Here is a 24,447-nt window from a genome sequence, read left to right as displayed (position 1 = left end):
AGACAGAGAGCTCTCTCCTCTCTCTCTGAGAGAGAGAGAAGGCAGCCCTCGCCCGCCCACCAACCTCCCTAGAGAAATAGAGCTGAAACCAAATTTAAGCGAGTCTAAACTCCAAGGCTACACAGCCACAGCCTTATGAATGTTTTACAGAGCACATCCTCCTCTGGTCATAAAAATACCTCTGGTTCCAACTCTAGAAATAAACGTTTTCAGTATCTTCACACATTGTACAGTTATTTTATATATATATATATATATATATATATATATACACACACACACCCATCCATCCATCCTCCTCAGCCTATCTATCTTATCTGCCCTCCTCCTCTCTCAGACATCTAGTCCTACATCCTCCCCTAGGCCTCAGGGAGCAGGACATCCAGCTAGCCATGTGCACAGTGCACTTTCCACTTAGTTAGGTTCCATCCTACTGCTGGCTTGTGGTGCACTTTTCTTTGGGTCAAATTTCTATTTTGCACACGCGCGCACACCCTTACAGGTCAGTAACTGAGAGTGTACAAATGGAACCAAATGGACCCTTACAAGTGCAGTGTACAAATGGAACCAAATGGACCCTTACAGGTCTGTAACTCTGAGAGTGTAACACATGGAACCAAATGGACCCTTACAGGACTGTAACTGTGAGAGTGTAACACATGGAACCAAATGGACCCTTACAGGACTGTAACTGTGAGAGTGTAACACATGGAACCAAATGGACCCTTACAGGACTGTAACTGTGAGAGTGTACACATGGAACCAAATGGACCCTTACAGGTCTGTAACTCTGAGAGTGTAACACATGCAACCAAATGGACCCTTACAGGACTGTAACTGTGAGAGTGTAACACATGGAACCAAATGGACCCTTACAGGTCTGTAACTCTGAGAGTGTAACACATGGAACCAAATGGACCCTTACAGGTCTGTAACTCTGAGAGTGTAACACATGCAACCAAATGGACCCTTACAGGTCTGTAACTCTGAGAGTGTAACACATGCAACCAAATGGACCCTTACAGGACTGTAACTGTGAGAGTGTAACACATGGAACCAAATGGACCCTTACAGGACTGTAACTGTGAGAGTGTACACATGGAACCAAATTAACCCACTAGTACTAGTTGGACTCATAATATCCCATACATAGTGTCATAGTAAAACATTGACATACATAATGTGACGAAAACCTGTGATCAAAATATGAGCATAATATTGGTGTAAAAATCTAAAATCACACTTGTGTGAAGTGAGGCAAACGATTTACGTCATAAGTGTTCAGTGACGTAATCTTCAAAAGCCATGCATTGTCAAGTCTTTGCCACAGACATATATTCATGACCGCTGTGAAATTGGACAGTGTCTTGTTGAATTGTCAAGTGTGTGTGTGTGTGTGTGTGTGTGTGTGAATGAGAGACAGTAAGACAGAGAGAAAGAGAGATAGAGAATCTATACACACTCCATGGGGGAGTGTGTAAGAAGAGCAAGGCATGGTTTATAGTGGATCGTGCTTCAGGGTCGCCCAACATTTCCGCTGTACGACACCGGCTCGCGGTCACGTAAAAATCGCCCGGGAAGGATCAGGGTGATTTGGAGATGAGTGGCCGCCCCGCCCCCACTGGGACATTTGAGGTTGTGAGGAAAGAGAGAGAGAGAGAGAGAGAGGGAGGGATCCATAAGGATCCATGATGCGTGCAACGGTGAATCTAAAGCTATCTAAAGGGCTGCTGCCCTGGGTCCATTTGGTTCAATTGCAACGCACTACATCTCAGCGCGTCGAGAGGGAATTCTCCCTGACAAGCCGTTCCACAGGATTAGTCTGTGAGGGATACACACACTTCTGAGGTGCTGTTACCGTGCGCGTGCGTGCGTGTGTGAAGGAGAGCTGTGAGCAGCTTCAGACAGAATGCACCACCACAGACCCAAAGGCTAACAGTCAGGGACCATCAACCACCTCCACTCTGCCCCCAAATAACGGACAGTACGCAGTGATCACACACATCCTCCAACCAGTGGAAACACACACCGTAGGCAAGCCGCGGTATTGACTTTATATAGAGATGTCAAATGGCTCTTACTTTAGGAAGTTTCAATTTTTTTGGTGGGGAGGCCTAGTCAAAATGAACTAGAGTGACATACAAGGCATAAGTGTTGGATACAATATAAAGATGAGATCGGAAAAAATAGGTATCGGCGTGTCTCAAAATCAAATGATCGGAATCGGATCGGGAGCAAAAAAACATGAACACACACACACACACACACACACACCTGAATAAAAGTCATATAGACCGAAACATTGTGATTTCCCATTGAAACCTTTTTCAGTACGACAGGCCCTCGTTTGTTCTTCTCCTACGCACCTTGCACTATACTCACTACACTATACTGAGTGTAAGCTGGTTTACAGTGATTGCATTTGAAACATTTGAAGACGACATCAGATTTACAGAGCCTATAGGCCTTGGGTTGCTACGGTGATCAATTTACAATATTAGGGAGATCAACGGGCATTGGCTTCCTCGATTGGTCAACCCAAACCATCGGTTTCATGGATTGGACAGACGTTGTGTGACGTTTGTGAATCTGAGCCAATATAAGATGAGGACGCAGAATGCTACATGATTTTGCACATCAGTACTTGACAGGTGCGATTTCATTGGCCAATAACTGTGGTACTTTTGTGAGTAATGGTATGCTAGGCGATGCGTCTGAGAGGACCAGAGACAGCCAATCAAACGGCCGTGACAGTGAGACACTGTGTACTGCTTTGGAGGTGACCGTCGTGGCAAAGAGAATCAGATTGATGTGCACGTAATAAATATAGCTGCAAGCAGCGATAAGACGGGGTCAAGCCACAAAGTTGGTAACTGGAGATGACATCACATTCACATTTTTTTGTTATGCTGATTGGCTGAAGGGGTTCTCTGTCAACGCTGTACTCCCACAGCCAGTCATGCATTAACACTGCAGGGTCCAGACTCGTCCGCACAAATTAATGGAAATGTGATTTCAAGTGGAGTGGTTATCTCCGACGTCATTCATCAGGAGTGGATAATAGAATTCATACAATCAATTGTCATATAAGTCCCCATGACCCTCGAGCATATACCGTATTGCCATATTGAAAATGACAGCACAGAACTGCCAAATCAGCAAAACATGTTGATTTATTTTTATTTTTATAATAAGGAAATAAAGGAAACAGAGAAAAAAAACCTAATAAGCGGTAATAATGCAATAATGCAAAAAGCAAACAGGTCTGCTTTCACGGCTTGGCGTGGCATGTTTTGTACAGTAACAGATCCATCTTAATTCTGTATGTCTTGATAATAGCGTCTGTAAATTGCAGTGAATTATAATAAAAGTGTTCATACTGTCTATGTCATTGCAAGGGAGAACAGAGAACTATGTCTGTCTTTGGTGCTCGTCCCTGTGAGTGCGTGCACGTGCGTGCGTCTCTGCAGTGCCTTCGCCTTCACTGTCTACCCTGCTCACTCCACAAGGCTTCAGTTCCACCTCGATCCCTCAAATCAATCACAGCCAAAACGAGAGACGTTAAAACAGACATAAAGACAGCCACAGTGCTCTGTGGGCCAGGGTTTGAGAGCAGAGAGTTCATCAATGCCTCCACTCAGACACACTGAGAGCAGAGAGGACATTAATGCCTCCACTCAGACACACTGAGAGCAGAGAGGACATCAATGCCTCCACTCAGACACACTGAGAGCAGAGAGGACATTAATGCCTCCACTCAGACACACTGAGAGCAGAGAGAACATTAATGCCTCCACTCAGACACACTGAGAGCAGAGAGGACATTAATGCCTCCACTCAGACACACTGAGAGCAGAGAGGACATCAATGCCTCCACTCAGACACACTGAGAGCAGAGAGGACATCAATGCCTCCACTCAGACACACTGAGGGCAGAGAGGACATTAATGCCTCCACTCAGACACACAGAGCAGAGAGGACATCAATGCCTTCACTCAGACACACAGAGCAGAGAGGACATTAATGCCTCCACTCAGACACACTGAGAGCAGAGAGGACATTAATGCCTCCACTCAGACACACTGAGAGCAGAGAGGACATTAATGCCTCCACTCAGACACACAGAGCAGAGAGGACATCAATGCCTCCACTCAGACATACTGAGAGCAGAGAGGACATCAATGCCTCCACTCAGACACACAGAGCAGAGAGGACATCAATGCCTCCACTCAGACATACTGAGAGCAGAGAGGACATTAATGCCTCCACTCAGACACACAGAGCAGAGAGGACATTAATGCCTCCACTCAGACACACAGAGCAGAGAGGACATTAATGCCTCCACTCAGACACACAGAGCAGAGAGGACATCAATGCCTCCACTCAGACACACTGAGAGCAGAGAGGACATTAATGCCTCCACTCAGACACACTGAGAGCAGAGAGGACATTAATGCCTCCACTCAGACACACAGAGCAGAGAGGACATTAATGCCTCCACTCAGACACACTGAGAGCAGAGAGGACATTAATGCCTCCACTCAGACACACTGAGAGCAGAGAGGACATTAATGCCTCCACTCAGACACACTGAGAGCAGAGAGGACATTAATGCCTCCACTCAGACACACTGAGAGCAGAGAGGACATTAATGCCTCCACTCAGACACACAGAGCAGAGAGGACATCAATGCCTCCACTCAGACACACAGAGAGCAGAGAGGACATCAATGCCTCCACTCAGACACACTGAGAGCAGAGAGGACATTAATGCCTCCACTCAGACACACTGAGAGCAGAGAGGACATTAATGCCTCCACTCAGACACACTGAGAGCAGAGAGGACATCAAATTTGTGCAAATTCCAGCTTTTCACCAGAGGAGAAAACTTTTTTTTGTAAGAGTTTAAGAGTTATTAGCACAGGCAGAATCTTCACATATAGACTAGAGCATGTCTGGAATAAGTGTCAGAGGTGAAATCGACATGAAATAAATGCTTAAACATGTAAGCTACTGTAGGTGTAATGTTAGACACTACAGAAGTGAACCTTTCAAGCCTGTTTTCTCAACTCGCTGTTTTCTCTATAATCCATATCTCCATAACTGGTGGGTCAAACTGAACAACAAATATGTCAATTTGAAGCTATGATTCCCTGCTTTCATATGGCATGAAAAAAATGTCCAATGGCAGTCCCTCAGTCACAAAGCACTGTGAGCTTCAGTTCTTGACCGTTTCGCATGACCCTCTAGCATATTGCCGTATTGCCATATTGAAAACGACAGCACAGAACTGCCAAAACTGTGAAAAAAATCCGAAAAAAAATAATAATACTAATAACTAATAAGCGGTCTTCACCCCTTCGGGTGTCGCGATGCAACGCATGGAGATTTTTTAGTCCTGCTATTTTTTTTTTATATTTGAAAACTTAAAACGGGACATTCGGCATAGTGAGTTTTTTTTTCTTTTAGTACTTTAAGTACGTGCCCGTCGCAGTCGGCCACCTGCCTACTTGGGAACGATGCAACTTGGGAACCTAATGATATACGTCGTCATAGCACCCGTCAGCCGGTGTCCCACATGGAGATCTGTGTATGTGCCTGTGTGTGAAGACTGCAAACTGAAAAGTGTACTTGGCAATCAATTCGGTCCACTGGCAGAGCCTGATCGGTTGAGCCTCATTTGGCTGAGGCAGAGGTTGGAAATTGCACAGGTGAAAGGAGTTGGCCTCATTAGGCCCACTGGCAGAGCCTGGCTCAGGTGAAAGGAGTTGGCCTCATTAGGCCCACTGGCAGAGCCTGACCAGAGCCTTTTGTGGTGGTTCTGGAGAACCATGAGTCCGAACGACTCGATACATGGCACTGCACCCCCTGTTGGGGTGTGGAACGCGTGTGTCGAATGTGAAGTCGGTGGGTCAAACGGTTCTCGAGATACATGCATTACAACCGTGTACACACACACACACACACACACACACACACACACACACGTTCACGCAGACAGACAGAGACGTAGTGCATTTATAGTAGGATTTGTATGCCAATACGATCATAAACAGTGGCGGCTGGCAGTGATTTTGGGTGGGGGGGCTATAAGACATACATCATACTATATGCTACTAGTTCAACCTGCAGCAATAGCATCATATTCCAGATATCAAAGTGCAGCAATGACACTATAGGCCTATACTTTGTTACAGCAAGTGCTCCACAACAAACACCCCACTGAACATTGTTTGTATTTGTATGTACAGATAGCTGCTCTTACTGTCTTAATGGAATAAAGACGCAAGCAACTTGCAAGGCACACACACATGCACGCGGCACCGAAACAACACAAACACATGCACACAAACACAGCCTCTCTCTCTCTCTCTCTCTCTCTTCCCAACTCAATGAGAGCTCGAGACACTTTCAATGTGATTAAACCAGCGATTATGTTTCTTAACTTTGTGAGATGAATGAAGCAGACCACAATACCTTTCTGTGGGTCCGGTGTGCGGTCAGCTGTCTGCCCCAAGCAAGAATTTCAAACTCATAAAACTTATTTTGTCTCCTTTCCTTTTGTTATATCCAAAATGGACAATACTGTATGCTCCCAGTCTCTTAAATTAATTTTCCCCTCCACAGACACGGGATAAAACGGATTATAAAGTAAATAATAAACTTATTTCATTTAAAATACTTCCACCCGCCATAAACAACCACACACAAGCAGGTGCTGTGATTGGTCAAAAGCCAATGACCTCACGGTCTGAGGCGGGCATTAGGGCTGAGCACAGCCCTGTATTGGCTCTGGGGCTGAGGGATTTTAGCCCCAATGGCAAGTAAACCAAGCAGGCGTGTCTTGTCAGCTGTCAATCATTCAACACAATGAAAGCCAATGGAAGCCTTTTGGGCTGTAAAAAATCAGCCCATTTTGACCTGTTTTGTGTTTTTCTTGTAACTATTTGATGCTGTTGCTGCTTTAGATTATACCAGAATATAAAAGTATCTATTCTATAACATTTTAATAATAATTTCTCATCTTTACTCCATAAGATAGGGACCACACCTTTCTGTGTGGAGTTTGCATGTTCTCCCCGTGTCCCCTAGGGTAGGTACCCTCACAAAAGACATGCAGTAATCCTGGTCCCTAAACTACCTCCCCAGCCGGGGCACCTGATGGAGAGGAAAGAAACTGGTCGGAATAACGTGTTCCTTCCACCCGCTATGCCTACTGGCTGGGACCCCTAGAGCCCCTCCGAATCCCCCCAACCTCCCGGTCCCCCGAACAGAAGGACACCAGTTCACCTCAGTTCAAAACCAAGTTTTTTCTTTTTTTTTGCCTCCTCCGTCTCTGTGGGAACATGAAGAGACAGAATAGCTTGGCTGCACTCCCTGATGTAAATGTCACCGGGACGAAAGAAATAAATAAAGTATAAGAATCTATCCCAGGATTCATCCGACGAGGAGGCGAGGAGCTCCCAGGCAGTGAGGAGAGGACACGGTTGCCAAGGTTCCTCAGTTGTGAAGCATTTCTCGAGCCTGACACTCGCTTTGCCTCCACGCACGCCGAGCGCGGAGAGAGGCGATGCAAGGGTGATTTCTCAAAAGGTGAAGCGTAACGATGCTTTTTTTTTGGCATGAATTCAATCGTTTTGCTGATATGCTTTTTAAAATTAGTATGCTCTTCTATAGTGGCTGCAACTATCGATTATTTGCTTAGCTCTTTACTTATGGATTACTCTATCGATCGCTTTTTAACATTATCTATAGTAATAACTGAGAAGCATGTGTTTTTTGATCATTTGTAAATTTCTACAGATCGCCTATGTCGACATAAAAAGTTGCATTTCTATTTATTCCCCTTAAATTGATTTAGAACCGTAACAATGCTTTAGCCATGTGTGTGTGCGTGCGCACACACACACACACACACACACACACACACACACACACAGCATCAAAGTAGCAAATCAGACTATCCATGGCAACCGTATTGATCATGCCTCCCCGGGAGCCTCTCGGAACGAGGAAAGAAATCCATCCCTCACGTCAATTCTCCAGCATTAACCGATCAGCGGCCACTCTCATCCTCCATGCAATATTTAATGTCCCCCCACCCCCCACGGTCACAATATTTAATGACCCCCCACGGTCACAATATTTAATGACCCCCCACCCCCCACGGTCACAATATTTGATGTCCCCCGCAACCACAATAAAATCTACAACCGCTGTTTAGACACCCTGATGGTTCATTATCACGGGGGGGTGGGGGGGTGGGGTCACAATTAGAGTTCTCAAACTCTGCCCGAACCCGACCAGGCCCCAACCCGACGTTTTAGGGCTGGGCCGGGCCGGGCCTCAGGCTCCATGAAAGAATATATATATTGATTTTTTTTTTTATAATAATAAAAACAATAGCTCTGTTCCGTCTGTTTTGTGTATTTATCTATTATGAAGATTGATTTAATCCCCATGAGGATTATGAAAACTATTCGTCCCTGTTCTGTACGGAATGACCTGCAAAGTACCATGAGCTCTGCTATTTTCACACGAGCGTAACCAAGCATAAAATTACTTGTCTCTTAGTTTTATACTGGATCTCTTCTCCACTAGTCCCTACCTGACATTTAGTTCTACTGGATCTCTTCTCCACTAGTCCCTCCCTGACATTTAGTTCTACTGGATGTCTTCTCCACTAGTCCCTCCCTGACATAAAGTTCTACTGGATCTCTTCTCTACTAGTCCCTCCCTGACATTTAGTTCTACTGGATCTCTTCTCCACTAGTCCCTCCCTAACATTTAGTTCTACTGGATCTCTTCTCCACTAGTCCCTCCCTGACATTTAGTTCTACTGGATCTCTTCTCCACTAGTCCCTCCCTGACATTTAGTTCTACTGGATGTCTTCTCCACTAGTCCCTCCCTGACATTTAGTTATACTGGATGTCTTCTCCACTAGTCCCTCCCTGACATTTAGTTCTACTGGATGTCTTCTCCACTAGTCCCTCCCTGACATTTAGTTCTACTGGATCTCTTCTCCACTAGTCCCTCCCTGACATTTAGTTCTACTGGATCTCTTCTCCACTAGTCCCTCCCTGACATTTAGTTCTACTGGATGTCTTCTCCACTAGTCCCTCCCTGACATTTAGTTCTACTGGATGTCTTCTCCACTAGTCCCTCCCTGACATTTAGTTCTACTGGATCTCTTCTCCACTAGTCCATCCCTGACATTTAGTTCTACTGGATCTCTTCTCCACTAGTCCCTCCCTGACATTTAGTTCTACTGGATGTCTTCTCCACTAGTCCCTCCCTGACATTTAGTTCTACTGAATCTCTTCTCCACTAGTCCCTCCCTGACATTTAGTTCTACTGGATCTCTTCTCCACTAGTCCCTCCCTGACATTTAGTTCTACTGGATGTCTTCTCCACTAGTCCCTCCCTGACATTTAGTTCTACTGGATGTCTTCTCCACTAGTCCCTCCCTGACATTTAGTTCTACTGGATCTCTTCTCCACTAGTCCCTCCCTGACATTTAGTTCTACTGGATGTCTTCTCCACTAGTCCCTCCCTGACATTTAGTTCTACTGGATCTCTTCTCCACTAGTCCCTCCCTGACATTTAGTTCTACTGGATGTCTTCTCCACTAGTCCCTCCCTGACATTTAGTTCTACTGGATCTCTTCTCCACTAGTCCCTCCCTGACATTTAGTTCTACTGGATCTCTTCTCCACTAGTCCCTCCCTGACATTTAGTTCTACTGGATCTCTTCTCCACTAGTCCCTCCCTGACATTTAGTTCTACTGGATCTCTTCTCCACTAGTCCCTCCCTGACATTTAGTTCTACTGGATCTCTTCTCCACTAGTCCCTCCCTGACATTTAGTTCTACTGGATCTCTTCTCCACTAGTCCCTCCCTGACATTTTAGTCTAGTTTTTATTTGTTGACGGAAATGTCAATCCATTTAGTCTTTATAGTTTTAGTCATCAGATTCATAGCTTAGTTTTGGTTTAGTCGACAAACAATTGTTGTCTTAGTTTTTGTCAACGAATGTAACACTGCTTTGGAAAACAACTTTTAATCTCAAAGGGACTTTACCCCTGGTTAAGTAAATGACAAATAACTCAATTTTCCTCAGAATATATATATATATTTTCCAATTATGTCTGAACATGGCGGCCTCTCATCCTCTGCTTGTGGCTAATTTAATTTTCTCCGTGGTGAAGTGCAGTCAATAATAATAATATGAATATGGAGAAAGGTGTAATTGCCATCAGGCCCTGTGTGCTAATCAGAGGCTGCATGACTGATGAGTGCTAAATGAAGTGTCAGATGATGTGTCTGGCTGATTGCTGCTGAGGTCTCACGTCTCATTCATCATCATTACAGACGACTGTCGATACTATACGATCCGCTGGAGGTGTTACTTTACAATACTCAGTCATATACCAAACATTTTTAACTCAAATCTTTGCTTCTGGGAGGTCACTGGAACAACATATTTTCAGATGGGGTCGGCGGCCAATTACATATATTTTTGGGAGTCCTTTGACATGAAATCGTTTGAGAACGACTGACATAAAAACATATGTATTTCAGAAAACTGCCAGGATTTAGAAGACGCTCTGCTCTTGCACTAATAAAACCAAATCCACAATAATAACTTAACACTTACATTGTGTGCACTGTGCAGAACCAAGTGGCTCGTTTGTTAAGGAACCGGAATTGTTGGAGATATTCTATTTTCTTATATAGTTTGTTTTCTTCTGTTATGTAAGAGCTCACCAAGTCAAATGACTCATACATGATCACACCTGGCCAAATGAAGAGATTCTGAACAACTCAATGTGGCGCTCAGTAAAATAAACTCCTCAGTGTTCTAACTCGGAGAGAGAGAGAGGGTAAACAAGGTGAACGAAGCACGCACATCAAGACACATACGGAGGGATGGATGGATGCTGGGCAAAAAACAACAAAGATCAAAAGGAGAACAGAGTGAGTGAGCACACAGGATGAAACTCCAACTGTATGTCTTATTTAGAATATCAGCCGGGTGATTTGTGGAGCCTGGTGGTGTGTCTGAGTGAGGAGGAGCTGTAGCAGACTCCACACCCCACACGGGTGGTAAATAAAACAATACCTCCGTGGCTTGATGCACACAATTGTCATTCTTCCATGAAAATATTAATTAACTTAAGTCTGTAGTTGCTGAACATCACTACATTCAAAATGTGTCACCTGGAAGTTGGAACCAACTGCTGTGGCTTATCAAAGTGCTCATAAACCTCTCTTAAAGTCTCTCTCTTGTAGCAAAAAACATAAAAGTAAGTAAAATGAATTGGACAGCCAACTAGCACAGCTCAATTCTTGCTCAAATGTAGAAACGAAATGGCATAGCCGCATAGGTGTCTGACTCTAGATCATTTTCTTCGATTAATTGTGCAATGTGCAGCACTACAAACAGGTCCCCAAAAAGGGTCCATTTGGTTCCATTTGTACTACTCCTCTCGACTCGGGGGTTTACTGAGAAAGGCTTTTGGAACGAGGCCGTTCTATTTCGTCTCATCATGGACGGCCTTGACTTTTTGGACATTTTTTGACCACCAAACTGCATCGCATGCAAGATAGCCAATTCTAGTTCCAATTGCTTCAACCAAACTGCATCGCATGCAAGATATCCAGTCCTAATTCCAATAGCTTTTCCCACTGTACAGAAAAGGTTAGAAACTTGCTGCGTTTATGGCCTTGGAATTGACAATGATAAAGTGTCAGCCTGCAAAGATGCACTTATTTATTCGATTACGAATTTGATTAAACCGATAAACAAGAAGTACGCTTTTTGAGTGGTGCAACCACTCCTATAGACAGCTATGTGTGTCCCTGGGTCTGTCACTGTGTCCCTGGGTCTGTCTATCCAAGCACGAAAATAGCGTTATAGCATCTGTTCACCACCAATTGTCACTGTTGCACAGCCTAACACACAGACACACACAGGCCAGGGAGGAGTTCAGCACAGCACAGCACAGTACATCACAGCACAGCAGGGGTTCTCAACCTTTTTGGCTGGGGACCCCCATAAATGCTTTGGCCATGTCTCGTGACCCCCGCACAGCCCCCCTCCCCCCACCAATACAAACTGTATCACAAATTAATACTGAAACCAGATATAATCATTAAGGAAAGTTTATGCATGCACCACGTACTATGTAAACTCTTAATTTCCATTTTTCAGCCATTCAGTTGCAAATAAAAATATTTGGGGACCCCCCAAAATAAAGGTACAGTACAGTACAGTACAGTACAGTACAGTACAGTACAGTACAGTACAGTACAGTACAGTACAGCACAGTACAGCACAGCACAGCACAGTACCACTCACTTCAGACGGGTCGGATTCTTTATTATATATGGTCAACAAATCGACACAAAAATGTCATTATACTTTATAATTGACTAAATGAATAACCCTGATTAGCTTCGCATGCTGATGTATACAATGTTGTTACGCATATACGTAAATACAGAGAGCTCTATGGCGTTGCAACGTGACACTCTGTTGAGCTTAGTGGACCAGCTGTTGTCAACACAGAGTTGTGGTGTAGAAAAAGGAGAAGGCCTAACATAGCGCCCTGTGTACACGGTTTAAGTGGTCACATTGATTAGTTCGATCAACCCTTCCACCTCTAATACAGTGTAATGAGTAATTACAATACAAAAACAGAGTGACATACATGCACCCACAACCGAACCGACACGACCTCATTACAATAGCTCTGAAATTGCACTTCACTTCATAAAAGGGTAGCCCCGCCATGTACCAGGGAAAAGGTTAAGAGGGACACTTAAAAAACTAGTTTGCCCTGCCACCGACATACAGACGCGTAGGTCTGTCTGAGCAGGTGTTGACACTAAGGGTTTCCCACCTGCCCCTGGCAGGTAAATAAAACACTAAGGGTTGCCCACCTGCCCCCTGGCAGCTAAAAAAAACACGAAGGGTTGCCCACCTGCCCCCTGGCAGGTAAATAAAACACTAAGGGTTGCCCACCTGCCCCCTGGCAGCTAAAAAAAACACGAAGGGTTGCCCACCTGCCCCCTGGCATGTAAATAAAACACTAAGGGTTGCCCACCTGCCCCCTGGCATGTCAATAAAACACTACGGGTTGCCCACCTGCCCCCTGGCATGTAAATAAAACACTACGGGTTGCCCACCTGCCCCCTGGCATGTAAATAAAACACTAAGGGTTGCCCACCTGCCCCCTGGAAGCTAAATAAAACACTAAGGGTTGCCCACCTGCCCCCTGGCATGTAAATAAAACACTACGGGTTGCCCACCTGCCCCCTGGCATGTAAATAAAACACTAAGGGTTGCCTACCTGCCCCTGGCAGGTAAATAAAACACTAAGGGTTTCCCACCTGCCCCCTGGCAGCTAAATAAAACACTAAGGGTTGCCCACCTGCCCCCTGGCATGTAAATAAAACACTAAGGGTTGCCTACCTGCCCCTGGCAGGTAAATAAAACACTAAGGGTTTCCCACCTGCCCCCTGGCATGTAAATAAAACACTAAGGGTTGCCTACCTGCCCCTGGCAGGTAAATAAAACACTAAGGGTTGCCCACCTGCCCCCTGGCAGCTAAATGAAACACTAAGGGTTGCCCACCTGCCCCCTGGCAGCTAAATAAAACACTAAGGGTTGCCCACCTGCCCCCTGGCAGCTAAATGAAACACTAAGGGTTGCCCACCTGCCCCCTGGAAGCTAAATAAAACTAAATAAACCGCCTCCTCGCCACACACACTTGCCCTCAGTATGCACATTCACGCAAGGCTGCACCATATTAAGTGTCGTCTGAAACCAAGCAGCCTTCAGTGGAAGTGGCTTATAAAGCCCTCAAGTCTGTGCCGATCTAAACTCCATTGCCTTGTGCAGCCCTGCTCTGTGTCCGCATGGAAACCGTGACCTACAAATACCACCACAAATAAATGATAAATAAACTGCTCCTAAACAATCTTCATCTGATGCAGAATAGACAATGCTCCAACTAATGTTCAGTTGTTCACAAGGGCTCTTTATTTACCCCACCGTGAAAAACTATAAATTAAACCACACAAACAAAACACCTTTTAACACAATGATTTATAAACACCATGGATGTATATGAAATGTCCTTTTTGACAGTCACACTGTAATATCTTTTAAATGTCAATTTTAATGAAATCCACATGTCACACAAACATATAGGCCTACAAGATGCAATGCAATATAACTGTACAAACAAAATAACAGGCAACACAATGGCATGATGGTAACCATGGCAATGAATGGTGTCCATTTCCTGTTTCTGCACAAGGAGGGCGAGTGCATTTCCAAACTGTTTTTTTATACACAGCACCCTAATCAAGTCAAGTCAATTTATATAGCACATTTAAAAACAACAGCAGTTGACCCAAAGTGCTGAATCAAGGGAACTTGATTCAGCTGGAGGGAAACTTCCTGACGAGGGAACCTCCTGAGAGCACTTCAAGTCAAGGGACTGGTTTCAAACATTAAGGGTTGCCCACCTGCCCCTGGCGCTCCATCTTCTGTTCTATGGAATGTAAAATAAGAGTATCTATAATGTGCCGTCCATGCTGCTACGCTTAAAACGATACAATAACAAGTGTGAAACCCATCGTCATGTTCATAGCTAAGTAGTTATTTGGCATGGTATGACATTTATCATCGCATAGCCCCGGAAAGTTGTGTTAAATTGAACGCCAATTCAAAATGATCATTTTATAATGGACAATTTACTTTTCAGGCAAGTGGGCATGAGCTTTGGGCAAGTAGAACATGACCTGTAATTGCCTGACGGGACCTCTGAAACATTTGTGTAAATCTCTGCCTGCCTGCCTGTGGCTGCATAGGGATCAGTGTCGGCACCGCGCTGACAGCGGTAAGGTGGCACACAGGAGGAGGCAGAGAGGAGAGGATATCAGCATAAATGCAGAGTGACTGCCTCAGCCACCGTGGGAAGGGGATGTGTGACAGGTGCTGCCAATACATAGAAATCCCCACTGATTGCCCCGGCATGACGACACCCTAATCCTCTTTCTGTGCGCCATGGTGTGGTGTGTGAGTGAGGGCGTCTCACCTACGCTTCTCTCTCTCTCTCTCTCTCTCTCTCTCTCTCTCTCTCTCTCATAGACGAGCCACCCTGTTCCTGTGTGACTCCTACTAACGAAAGCCTGACTCACACCAAGTCGTCGCACAGCAGCGTTGTGAGGGGGAAGAAATAGCCAAGCTACAAGCTCATGGCCATAAATTGACAGTGGCGCAGTCGGTAGCGCTGTCGACCTCACAGCTAGGAGTACAGGCTTTAGTTTAGACATACTATTGGTCCGACTGTCATTAGACCGACAACCTATAGAGCACCGCAGTGACGTCAGAGCCCGACCCAGAAGTAAAAATCCCATTCATCTGGACCATAGGGAATTCTCGTATCAGCCATAATATCGTAACAATTCCATGTACACTTACCATTGTGGTCGTGGTTGTAAAATGGTTCTATATGATCCTGTAGAAACCCCAAGCATGCATGCTATCACTCTAGTTTTAGCAAAAACAATCTTTATGCGCGACCTCACGGAGAAGTACTTCATTACCCAGAATGCTAAAGTCCAAACATCCGGTGATGTCGACGTCTGTGATTGGTGGAGGTTGCGGTTTCCGTGGAAATCGTTACTGCCCCCTGTTGACCCGCCATATTAGAACACCAGTATTCTAATACCGTTTACAGGTACATGTGGTTAAAATGATTTCTTTATCGAACATTTTGCGCTATTTTAAAGATGAAGAGAAGAGTGTGAAGAGAGGTGAAAATCACTATGAGTCTGGCCATGTCCTGGCATGTACTTTTTCACAAGGCCAGCTTATTGGCTCTGTAAGAGCCAGTATGAAGAACAGGACTTACAAAGTTATGGTAAGTTCACTACCTAACGTTTATCTCTCTACGTCTACATAAATCAAACTGACTCAAACAATTTATGTGATAGTGGGAATTACGAATTAATTAATGAATTAATCAATAAGTACCAGCCAGAAGTACCACCATTATTTATGACTGATGTTAAAATACAGTAGTGTACACTACAGCAGGAGATCACACACACACACACACACACACACACACACACACACACACACACACACACACACACACACACACACACACACACACACACACACACACACACACACACACACACACACACACACACACACACACACATACACACACAAATATTCTAATGGCCAGTGGTGTACTCAATTTGTTTTAGTAAAAAAAAGTATCAATATTGCAATGTAGAAATACTCTGTTAAGTACAGTCAAGGTAATCAGAAGTTACTTGTAGTAGCCTAGAATGTGCAGAATGTCATGTTTCACAAGTTATTATATGTATACAATTTATCACAAAACAATGAGACATGTTGTAAGCTTGTAGATTGGCTATTAGGGCTGATGTGTATATTTTGTAATAATAACCAAAATCTATAAAGTAACTAACTGCCTGGTAACTAAGGTTTTCAATTAATTGTAGTGGACTCAAGTGGAGTAACATATACATATATAATTTGTTATTTAAATCACGAGGTAACTTTGGATTTATATAAAAATGTAATGATTATTTTAAGAACATATGCTATCCATTACATTGAAGCTGTGATTGTTATTTTTGTTATCAAGTATCAAACATTGAAGCTGTGATATCAAATCTACTGTACTCTCCCTTCTGTAGATTTCCACTGGTGACTCTGGAGTCATTTCCAAGACTGACTGCGACTGTCCTATAGGACTTCTATAAAAAGAACATGTTGCCTCTTGTATATAGTTGATCTGTTTATTGTATCTGTTGCATTTTATTCTGTTGCCTCTTGTATATAGTTGATTTATTTTATTGTATCTGTTTATTGTATCTGTTGCACTTTATTCTGTTGCACTATTTTTTGTCCCCGTTATATTTTATTTATTTATTTTGATTTTAAGTTTTATACAGTTTGATGCCAGTGCCAGTGCAATAAAGATGTTCATTGTTCTTATCTACACTGTTTTTACTATATATTGATTTCACTCATAATGTGTCCATAATGTGAACGCCGACTTGTTCTTCGGGAAAGTGTGGAAACGGCAAATATTGACCCCAGGCCGGTGGTTGCAGTCGGGAATAAAGCACTGCACCATACTTATGTTATGGTACAAAAGAACAGATAAACTTTATAATGTAGACTAGAAACTATAATCAAAGAACAAACACTACACGACTGACGACTCCAGTGCACAACGCGGGCAATTTCTCATTCCAGCCTTCCAGGAAGTGAACGTCAGTCGCAATGCTTCATGGGAGTGTAGTTTCAGCATTTTGGACAAAAAGTATGTACACAGTGTTGTACCCTGCCCCTTTTTTCTTCTTTCTGATTATTTATTCGGTGCAAAATTTTTTGTTTATTGTCATGATTTCTCACGACTCGAGTTGGCTTTGTACGAGCCTTAAAAGGTCTTTAAATAAATACGGACTGAATTGGCTATGACTGAAATGAATGGTAAGTTACTTCCTGGGCCGTTCGTACGTTCTGAGAGGGGGAGGGACTGCGACGCTCTATACCTTATACCCTAACCTAAACCTAACCGCAAGCACGGGAGCAGCGCATGTTTGACCGTTTCCGCATTTCGGTCCGTTGGTGTGTCTAACCTGCGTGTGCGTCCCACAGCGAGAAGGTCCCGGGTTTGACTCCCGCCGCGGACGCCCTATAGGTGGGGTTGGCGAAAGGGTCATTATGTGTGGAGTTTGCATGTTCTCCAGTGTCTCCTAGGGTAGGTACCCTCACAAAAAAACATGCAGTAATCCTGGTCTCTATACTGCCTCCCCCTGGCCAGCCGGGGCGCCTGATGGAGAGGAAAGGAACTGGTTGGAATAACGTGTTCCTTCCACGCGCTACATCCTACCGGGGAAACTCTCCACCTTGCCAGGTGATAAGAAGCGGCCTGCTCACTCTCCATGCATTGAAGGAAGCATGAGCTCAGTTCGGGGCTCTCCCCAGGTTGGCAGAGGGAGTGTAGTGGCACCGGGTGATAAATGGCTTATGCTGTGTTATGGGGACGCAGATTTTAGAATGTACATATCTCAAATGCTTATTTTTAGACCAAAAACATTAAAGCTTGATTTGCGGATCATTTCTCTAAACGATACATGATCCTATCTTACAAAAAGTATGTTTTGGGTGGATTAAATCAGGGGTACTCAACGTTTTTTGGCTGGGGACCCCCGGAAATGCTTTGGCCATGTCTCGTGATGATTCATGTCATGATGCTAACAGGGTTGTGGTTGGAACTATTAGTACTTCATGTCATAATGCTATAGGTTGTAGTTGGAACTATTAGTACTTCATGTCATGATGCTAACAGAGTTGTGGTTGGAACTATTAGTACTTCATGTCATGATGCTACAGGTTGTAGTTGGAACTATTAGTACTTCATGTCATAATGCTACAGGTTGTAGTTGGAACTATTAGTACTTCATGTCATGATGCTAACAGGGTTGTGGTTGGAACTATTAGTACTTCATGTCCAACCAGAGGAGCCACAAAGCCCCAGAGGATGGATGGAGTGCTCTGCTAAAGAGTGGATCTGTTGGAGAAGAAAGACCATTTATACAAGTATATACAAGGGACAATGTGTGTGTGCGCGTGCGCGTGCGTGCGCCCATGCATGTATGCATGTGCACTATAAAGAGTGGGTGCTAAAAGCATGTTAAGTACTTTGCTGGCTGTATTCTCTGGTTAAACAGCTACTTAGGGTTTGGTTTGTCTTAATTGATCTAAAAAAACACAAATGCATTATTGACTGTCACAATCTGTTACTGCAGGTCATTAACATACACGGTTTGCTCGGATGTTTCTGGTCGACTCGCTTTAAAAGCCTCTCTCAGAAACAGAAGCTGTGTGGAATAACCGCCCCCCCCCCGTCCCCGTCCCCCCCCAAGCATCCTAATAGGCCTAGCAGGTTTGTATTTATTATTATTTGCTCTGAACATAACCGTTAATAATTCATCCCCTCGTGCCTCTCTGCAGCACCATTTCTGTCCTTCTTATTCTGAATTCTAAAAAGCCCATTCATACTCCAGGTTTAGGTGATAAGGTGACCGCCGAAAAGTTAGGTATATGTCACTGAGCCTCGGTGGTAAGACTCACCAATCACCCAAACACATCTCTCTGTTTTTACTAAAACTACAACATGACGTCACTGAGCCGCGGTGGTAAGAGACTCAACCAAACACATCTCTGTTTTTACTAAAACTACAACATGATGTCACTGAGCCGCGGTGGTAAGAGACTCACCACTCACCCAAACACATCTCTGTTTTTATTAAAACTACAACATGATGTCACGGAGCTGCGGTGGTAAGAGACTCACCACTCACCCAAACAAACACATCTCTCTGTTTTTACAAAAACTACAACAGATCAGATCTACTAGATCAGATCTAGTAGCTCATACTAGCTCTTAGCGCGGCCCGCGCTACGAGCTTGTAGATATGCTATTTAAATCGTGAAAATGTGACGCAAATCTTTCAATATATATCCTTTCAGAGCAAACATCTTTAACTCAAATCTTTGCTTCTGGGGGGGTTCCTGGAACAACATATTTTCAGATGGGGGCGGCAGCCAATTACATATAATTTAACGGCTGACATAGAAACATGCGTTTTTCAGAAAACTGTTTAGAAGACATTTGTAGAATCAAACCACACTGCCTCGCTGTCTGTCGAGTCGTCGACCCGTTCTGAGAACACAGACAGACAGTCCATGAGTCCATTAGGCTACTTTCATCCAACAACTCAATTAAGTCATTAATAAGTCAGTTAGAGGAGCGGAGTGGATCCCACACAAACGAAAAAATCAATTGGCATACAAAAGCTTCACAGCCCCCTCGACTCCCCTCCCCTCCCTCTCATCCCCTCCAACAACCAAAACGTGCTGTAACCAATAATTACAAGTGTCTGTAATCAAAGAGCCACCGAGCAGGCCAGCGATAGTCAGGGATGTGTTGATGATGAGCGTTCTGTCTGTCTGTCGCGCTGTCAAGCAGAGTTTTACAGATGTTGCAGGGAGCTGTCCTTTCAGCACCACTAGAGATAGGCCTATACTCTCTCTCTCTCTCTCTTTCTCTCTCGATGGTGTGTCGCTACTACAGTATGAGTCGAACATAACCGATCTGCAAGCTGCCGCGGGGGGGCGACGCGTTTATTCTCAGCTGCTTGAAAAGATCTGTTATTTCCGGCAAGCGACACAAAATTGCCATGTCGGAATAATTTCACCCTCAAGTCTCACAACAACCACTATTATATATATTTTTTTTCCTTACAGTAGGACAGACAATCTCAAAGTGTGATTGTATGTATGTCTTTAAATGTCTTGATGAATTGAATACCTTAGCCTGGATCGACCACAATGGAAACAACAAGCCCCCTATAGGGCTTATAGTGTTATCCTTCTAACAATCATTGAAAATCTTGTCACACATCAATAAATCCCCACAATCAATCAATCGCCTATTTTGTTCCCCTCCTTTCCCCTTTTGTATTTCTCCAGAATAGAAATAAGTCTATACTACATAACTACAACCATCTTTATCTTCCTATTCCACACAATATGGATTAAATGCTGCCACACACACACACACACACACACACACACACACACACACACCCCCCCCCCCTTACCTGAAACAGTCTGAGGATGTTGGCCACCATGATGGACACGGAGCTCTGTGACGCTCCGATCACGCCCACCACCTTCTCGGGCTTCAGGAACAGCGGCGGCTCTCCGTTGGTGCAGCGCACGTCCGTCGTGTCCTTGGCGATGAGCGCCTGCACCAGCGTCAGCGACTGCTCCAGCGCGTACGTGTCCCGCGAGCACGTGTCCAGCACGCGCGCGCCCAGCGTGATGTTGGGCAGCAGCGCGTCGTCCAGGTTGATCTGGTCCAGTGCGTACATCATGGCCTCCAGGCGGTGGACGCCCGTGGACGCCTTGATGTCCCCGCAGGGGGGGGAGGTCCCCCCTGACGACGAACCCCCACCACCACGGGCGTGCACGGGGAACAGCCCCCCCAGGGTCAGCTGACCCTCCACGCGGATAGAGTGGGGGGGCGTGTAGGAGGAGGACGAGTCCTGCGCCCGCGCGGAATCTACTACGAGCACCGCCAGAACTACCAGCACTACTACGGTTCTCCACAGCCAGAGCCCTGCAGGGGTCCACGCAGAGCTAGGAGGACGCTGATGGGGACCCCTGAAGCACGGAGGGGTCCACAGAGAACTAGGAAGAGGCTGATGGGGAGACATGGTGGTGCATGGGGGGGTCCGGGGACCACTAGGAGACATGGTGGTGCATGGGGGGGTCCGGGGACCACTAGGAGACATGGTGGTGCCTGGGGGGGTCCGGGGACCACTAGGAGACATGGTGGTGCCTGGGGGGGTCCGGGGACCACTAGGAGACATGGTGGTGCCTGTGGGGGTCCGGGGACCACTAGGAGACATGGTGGTGCATGGGGGTGTCCGGGGGTCTCTAGGAGACATGCTGATGTGCTCTGAACTCACTGAAGAATCCGATGAATTGAGTATGAAAGACCCCAATGGAAACAACAAGCCATACAACGCTGTCTTAGGTTATAAATCCTCTTAATAGCAGACTGTATTGAACTGTACTTTCCTATACTGTTTTCCTGCAAACTGTTAATAAAGTATTCAATCAATCAATGGTGCGGTCTGAACTCACTGGAACCAATGAATTGAGTATGAAAGACCCCAATGGAAACAACAAGCTATATAAGTGCTTCCTTGCGGGTTTTAAATCATCTGAATAACAGACGGTCGTATTGAACTGTAGCCACTATACTTCCCTGTCTGCAAACTGTTCATAAAGTATTCAATTAAAGCAATTCAAGCAGAGGTTAAGTTTTCAGACAATTAAGAGACTGTGAACTCTGAACTAGAGGTCAGAAAATACCCCAGAAGTTGAGTTATTATAAATACAGTAGGAACACTTTGGTGTGCGTATTAAAGCATCCTCGTGCATTACGGTGCATAATTAATACCCCATTCATCACCTCAATGCTTCCCCCGCCGAGATGATAGTGATTCAAAAAGGTGGAGCTATACAAACACACAACAAAACGGCATCATCATCATCCGTAGATATCCGACTGTTCAGACAAACACAACAAACTGCGTCCATCCAGGCAGCAAATTCCGTCCGCCAGTTCTTCGCTTGTTGAATAGATCATAGAAGACTCAAGAGTCGCTCTACTGTCGAAAAGAAAACGATCCACTTCGATCCCCCCTGAAACACCCCCGTCGTGGGAGAAGAAAAGGAGTCGACATCAATCCATTTGTCAAGAAGACACAAACCGTCACTAAATCAATGTTTAACCCGCGAGAGAACAGTAGTCAGTCACCACTCACCAGTGATTAGCCTGATAGTGCGTATATCCAATCCAACAGCATACATGCCACGCCAGGTGTATCGCGTTAAATCCTCACTGGAAGAATTCAGAAGCGCAAACTACTAATAATCCTTGGCTTATATATTGTCTCATCAACAGAACAAAGAGGATAATGTTTAGTTTATAGGATGAAGTCCAGGACTGTAATAATAATGGATCTACGGGACTTTAGATCGTCAGACCGGCAGAACTCGGTGGCATTCTTCTTCAGCTGGTAGGAAGCAACTCGCTCCGTGTCCGTGGGAGCGCAGAAGAACGTTCCTCTGCTGTGGTGATTCCATCTCCCACACACACACACACACACACACACACACACTGCTCCCTCACTCTGTGAGTCTGTGGATGTTGATACACCACCAAAAACACCCCACTAACTGAACGCTATGAGAATGAGATATGAATGTGCGTCGATCCACTCCTCCAACGCTGCAAATGATGAACAATTAAAGCCAATTAAAGCTTTCTATCTCTCTGATATTCTCTCTGCAACCACAACGCACGGCCGAACCGAAATGACTCCCACCCAGCCACAGGATCAGTGACATGAGGATTTGACTTTTTGTTTCTTATTATTCTTCTGAGGAGATCGAGACACAGCTCCACCATCCATCCATTCAACGTGGAGGAAGAGGAGACCTCATCACAGATTCCTCCTCCTTCTCAGCGATGATAATGATAATGGAGATGGGGGAAAAAATAGTGACTATATATAGAAATAACTCAGGCGAAGAAAAGGGAAAGAAAGAACGAGCTCATTTTTGCGCTGGTCTGGTCGGTGATAAACGTGTTTTGGAAGGCTCAAATGTCCAAGCAGTCTGCATGCCTGCTTCCGTCAGATCTGTCCGTACTCCGTTGTGTAGAATCTTTCCCCCCGTGTGGAATCACGCAGTGTTTTTTTCTGCTGCACATTAGAATCAGCTCTGCTGCGATGAGGCTCCGTGTGAAGTAATGTAGGACTCTCTCTCTCTCCCCCCCCCCCCCCCTCCCTCTCTTCGTTTGGACATTAAAGGGACTGACAGGCTCCACTAGTGTTCCCCGGAGATCAAACGGCTCCAGTTCTCGCACGCACGCACGCGCGCGCGCACACACACACACACACACACACACACACAGACAGGCTATAATATATCCGCTACAATCACTTTAATTGTTGATTTTCATTACACCATTCAAAGAGTGTGTGTGTGTGTGTGTGTGTGTGTGTGCGCGTGCGCGCGCGCTTGCGAGCAGCAAGAGCATCCACACCTGTCTCCACGGCAACCTGTCTTCCGAAGACATGCAGTGTGTGTGCGTGTGGGTGCGTGCATGGGGGGGGGGGGGGGGGGGCGGGGGTTGCCAATGGGGGGGCTCTTCCTGTGTCCACCCCCCCACCACACACACACACGCACACACAGTCAGTCATTGAGAACACAGCCAGATAGTCAGTCAGGCCCTGCTGCTTTTTCCTGGCATCCACACAGTCTTTACGTCATGCATGCACACACACACACACACACACACACACACACACATGTACACACACACACACACACACACACACACACACACACACACTCTACCCATGCTTAATTGCATAAGCCATGTTTTCACAAGACAAGCAGTAGCTATAGGCACTCAAATGCTCCACGCTAATGTGACTCTCATGAGAGAGAATGGAACCAAATGGACCCGTACGGGTCCATTTGGTTCCATTTTCAACGTGTCACATTAGGCCTATAGCTGCTCAGGATTAACAGAGAGTACAGAGAGAGATTCTCTGGATGGCGGTTTCTTTTTTAAAGCATAGCCCACGAATTAACGAGGCTATTATTAGAGAAATTAATTTCACAAATCATGTCAGTCGTGACTCTGAGAGAGAGAGAGAGAGAGAGAGAGAGAGAGAGAGAGAGAGAGAGAGAGAGTCTTTGAGTGTGTGCAAATGGAACCGAACAGGC

The 24,447-nt window shown here is 45.2% G+C and overlaps 1 protein-coding gene across 1 annotated transcript in view; it reads right to left on the bottom strand.

Moving 5' to 3' along the window:
• LOC308315463 (metabotropic glutamate receptor 7-like) overlaps positions 1–21,026 on the bottom strand; it is a 168,282-nt gene extending 147,256 nt beyond the window's left edge. The window contains exon 1 of the mRNA XM_080763454.1: positions 20,736–21,026. Coding sequence (XP_080619580.1) covers positions 20,736–21,011 — 276 coding nt within the window. The 5' untranslated portion in view covers positions 21,012–21,026. The remainder of the gene's footprint in view (positions 1–20,735) is intronic.
• Between the last annotated feature and the right edge of the window lie 3,421 nt (positions 21,027–24,447).

This window comes from Protomyctophum bolini (assembly GCF_963924005.1).
Source record: "Protomyctophum bolini genome assembly, chromosome: 5".
Classification (NCBI taxonomy): domain Eukaryota; kingdom Metazoa; phylum Chordata; class Actinopteri; order Myctophiformes; family Myctophidae; genus Protomyctophum; species Protomyctophum bolini.
This window is presented reverse-complemented; position numbering and strand designations above follow the sequence as displayed.